At 48.4% G+C, this 2500-nt stretch overlaps 1 protein-coding gene across 1 annotated transcript in view; it reads right to left on the bottom strand.

Annotated features, from left to right (window-relative positions):
* Nucleotides 1–2500, bottom strand: part of LOC106591937 (multidrug resistance-associated protein 1) — a 110109-nt gene that overhangs the window by 23433 nt on the left and 84176 nt on the right. The window contains 3 exon segments of the mRNA XM_082972938.1: nucleotides 162–288; nucleotides 1420–1619; nucleotides 2097–2220. Coding sequence (XP_082829064.1) covers nucleotides 162–288; nucleotides 1420–1619; nucleotides 2097–2220 — 451 coding nt within the window.

The raw sequence follows: 2500 nt of genomic DNA, 5'->3' as shown, positions 1-2500 counted from the left end.
CATCTTCAACCTGAAGATGCCTGTTTTTGGGGGGTAACCGACCCGACTGGCTGTGAAACTAAACCAAAGAATGAAGGTAACTCTTCCGTTTTTGTAATGAAACACCATCCTACGGTTAGTGTCCACACACACACACACACACACACACACACACAACTGACCTGTAGCGCGTATGAGATGGACAGGCCCATGATCCCAGGGCTAAGGCTCTCTCTAGCCATCACAGCAAACAGAGCAGCAAACATTACGATACAGTTCCCTACAAACTCCAGACGCACCGCCAGCCACCTACAACACAGAGAGATATTAGAAACATTACGGTACAGTTCCCTACAAACTCCAGACGCACCGCCAGCCACCTACAACACAGAGAGATATTAGAAACATTACGGTACAGTTCCCTACAAACTCCAGACGCACCGCCAGCCACCTACAACAGAGAGATATTAGAAACATTACGGTACAGTTCCCTACAAACTCCAGACGCACCGCCAGCCACCTACAACACAGAGAGATATTAGAAACATTACGGTACAGTTCCCTACAAACTCCAGACGCACCGCCAGCCACCTACAACACAGAGAGATATTAGAAACATTACGGTACAGTTCCCTACAACCTCCAGACGCACCGCCAGCCATCTACAACACAGAGAAATATTAGAAACATTACGGTACAGTTCCCTACAAACTCCAGACGCACGGCCAGCCACCTACAACACAGAGAGATTTTAGAAACATTACGGTACAGTTCCCTACAAACTCCAGACGCACGGCCAGCCACCTACAACACAGAGATATTAGAAACATTACGGTATAGTTCCCTACAACCTCCAGACGCACTGCCAGCCTCCTACAACACAGAGAGATATTAGAAACAATACGGTACAGTTCCCTACAAACTCCAGACGCACCGCCAGCCACCTACAACACAGAGAGATATTAGAAACATTACGGTACAGTTCCCTACAAACTCCAGACGCACTGCCAGCCTCCTACAACACAGAGGATATTAGAAACATTACGGTACAGTTCCCTACAAACTCCAGACGCACCGCCAGCCAACTACAACACAGAGAGATATTAGAAACATTACGGTACAGTTCCCTACAAACTCCAGACGCACAGCCAGCCATCTATAACACAGAGAGATATTAGAAACATTACGGTACAGTTCCCTACAAACTCCAGACGCACGGCCAGCCATCTATAACACAGAGAGATATTAGAAACATTACGGTACAGTTCCCTACAAACTCCAGACGCACGGCCAGCCACCTACAACACAGATTATAAACACATACTGTTTCATGTGAAAGAACAGGTGGATGTTAATAATATTTGCTATAGTGTGGACATTTTATATCTCAACACGACTATTGATTTAACCAATAAAGGTGTGTGTGACCACGCTCCTCACCGGTTGGCTACGATGCTGGGGTAGTATGCTTTCTGGTTGTGGTCAACTCTCCCGTCGCTCTCCCTGATGAAGCGCTCCTGCTCCCCAAAGGCTCGGATGACGCTGGTGCCTAGCAACGTCTCGTTGAAGTGTGTGTAGACCGGGGAACGACTGACTGACTCCAGACGCTTCAACTGACGAGACGACGCCACGTAGAAACGCTGTGGGGAGGGATGACATGGAGGGAGAAATGGGGGAGATAAAATAACAGTGAGTAGGAAAAGAGGGATGCATCTCTCTCACACACACCCTCACACCCCCCCTCTCTATCTCAGTCTCTCTCACTCTCTCACTCACTTACCCCCTCTCTCTGTCTCTCCCCCTCTCTATCAGTCTCTCTCTCTAACTCTTCCCCCTCTCTCACACACACCCCATCTCTCTGTCTCTCTCTAACTCTCCCCCCTCTCTCTCACACACCCCATCTCTCTGTCTCTCTCTCCAACTCTCCCCCCTCTCTCTCACACACCCCCCTCTCTCTGTCTCTCTCTCTCTAACTCTCCCCCCCTCTCTCACCCCCCCCTCTCTATCTCTCTCGCTAACTCTCCCCCCTCTCTCTGTCTCTCTCTCTCCCCCCTCTCTCTCACACAAACCCCTTCTCTCTCTGTCTCTCTAAGACCCCCCCCCCCCCAGCAACCCACCTGGACAAAGAAGTAGAGTATCCCCAGAGGAGGTATGATAATAGCCACTAGTGGAGTAGCGATCAGTATGACCACACAGGATCCTACTACGTTGAACATGGAACCCATGAACATCTTAATGATACTGGGGAGAGGAGAGAAGGACTTACTTCTATAAGGCAGCATTACATGGTATCAACAGCAGGCAACACAGAAATATTTACTTCTATAAGGCAGCACTACATGGTATCAACAGCAGGCAACACGGAAATATTTACTTCTATAAGGCAGCATTACATGGTATCAACAGCAGGCAACACAGAAATATTTACTTCTATAAGGCAGCACTACATGGTATCAACAGCAGGCAACACGGAAATATTTACTTCTATAAGGCAGCACTACATGGTATCAACAGCAGGCAA

The sequence above is a fragment of the Salmo salar genome, chromosome 03, assembly GCF_965601325.2.
Source record: "Salmo salar chromosome 03, fSalSal1, whole genome shotgun sequence".
NCBI lineage: Eukaryota > Metazoa > Chordata > Actinopteri > Salmoniformes > Salmonidae > Salmo > Salmo salar.
Note: the sequence above shows the minus strand (reverse complement) of the source record. Positions and strands in the feature narration are given on the sequence as shown.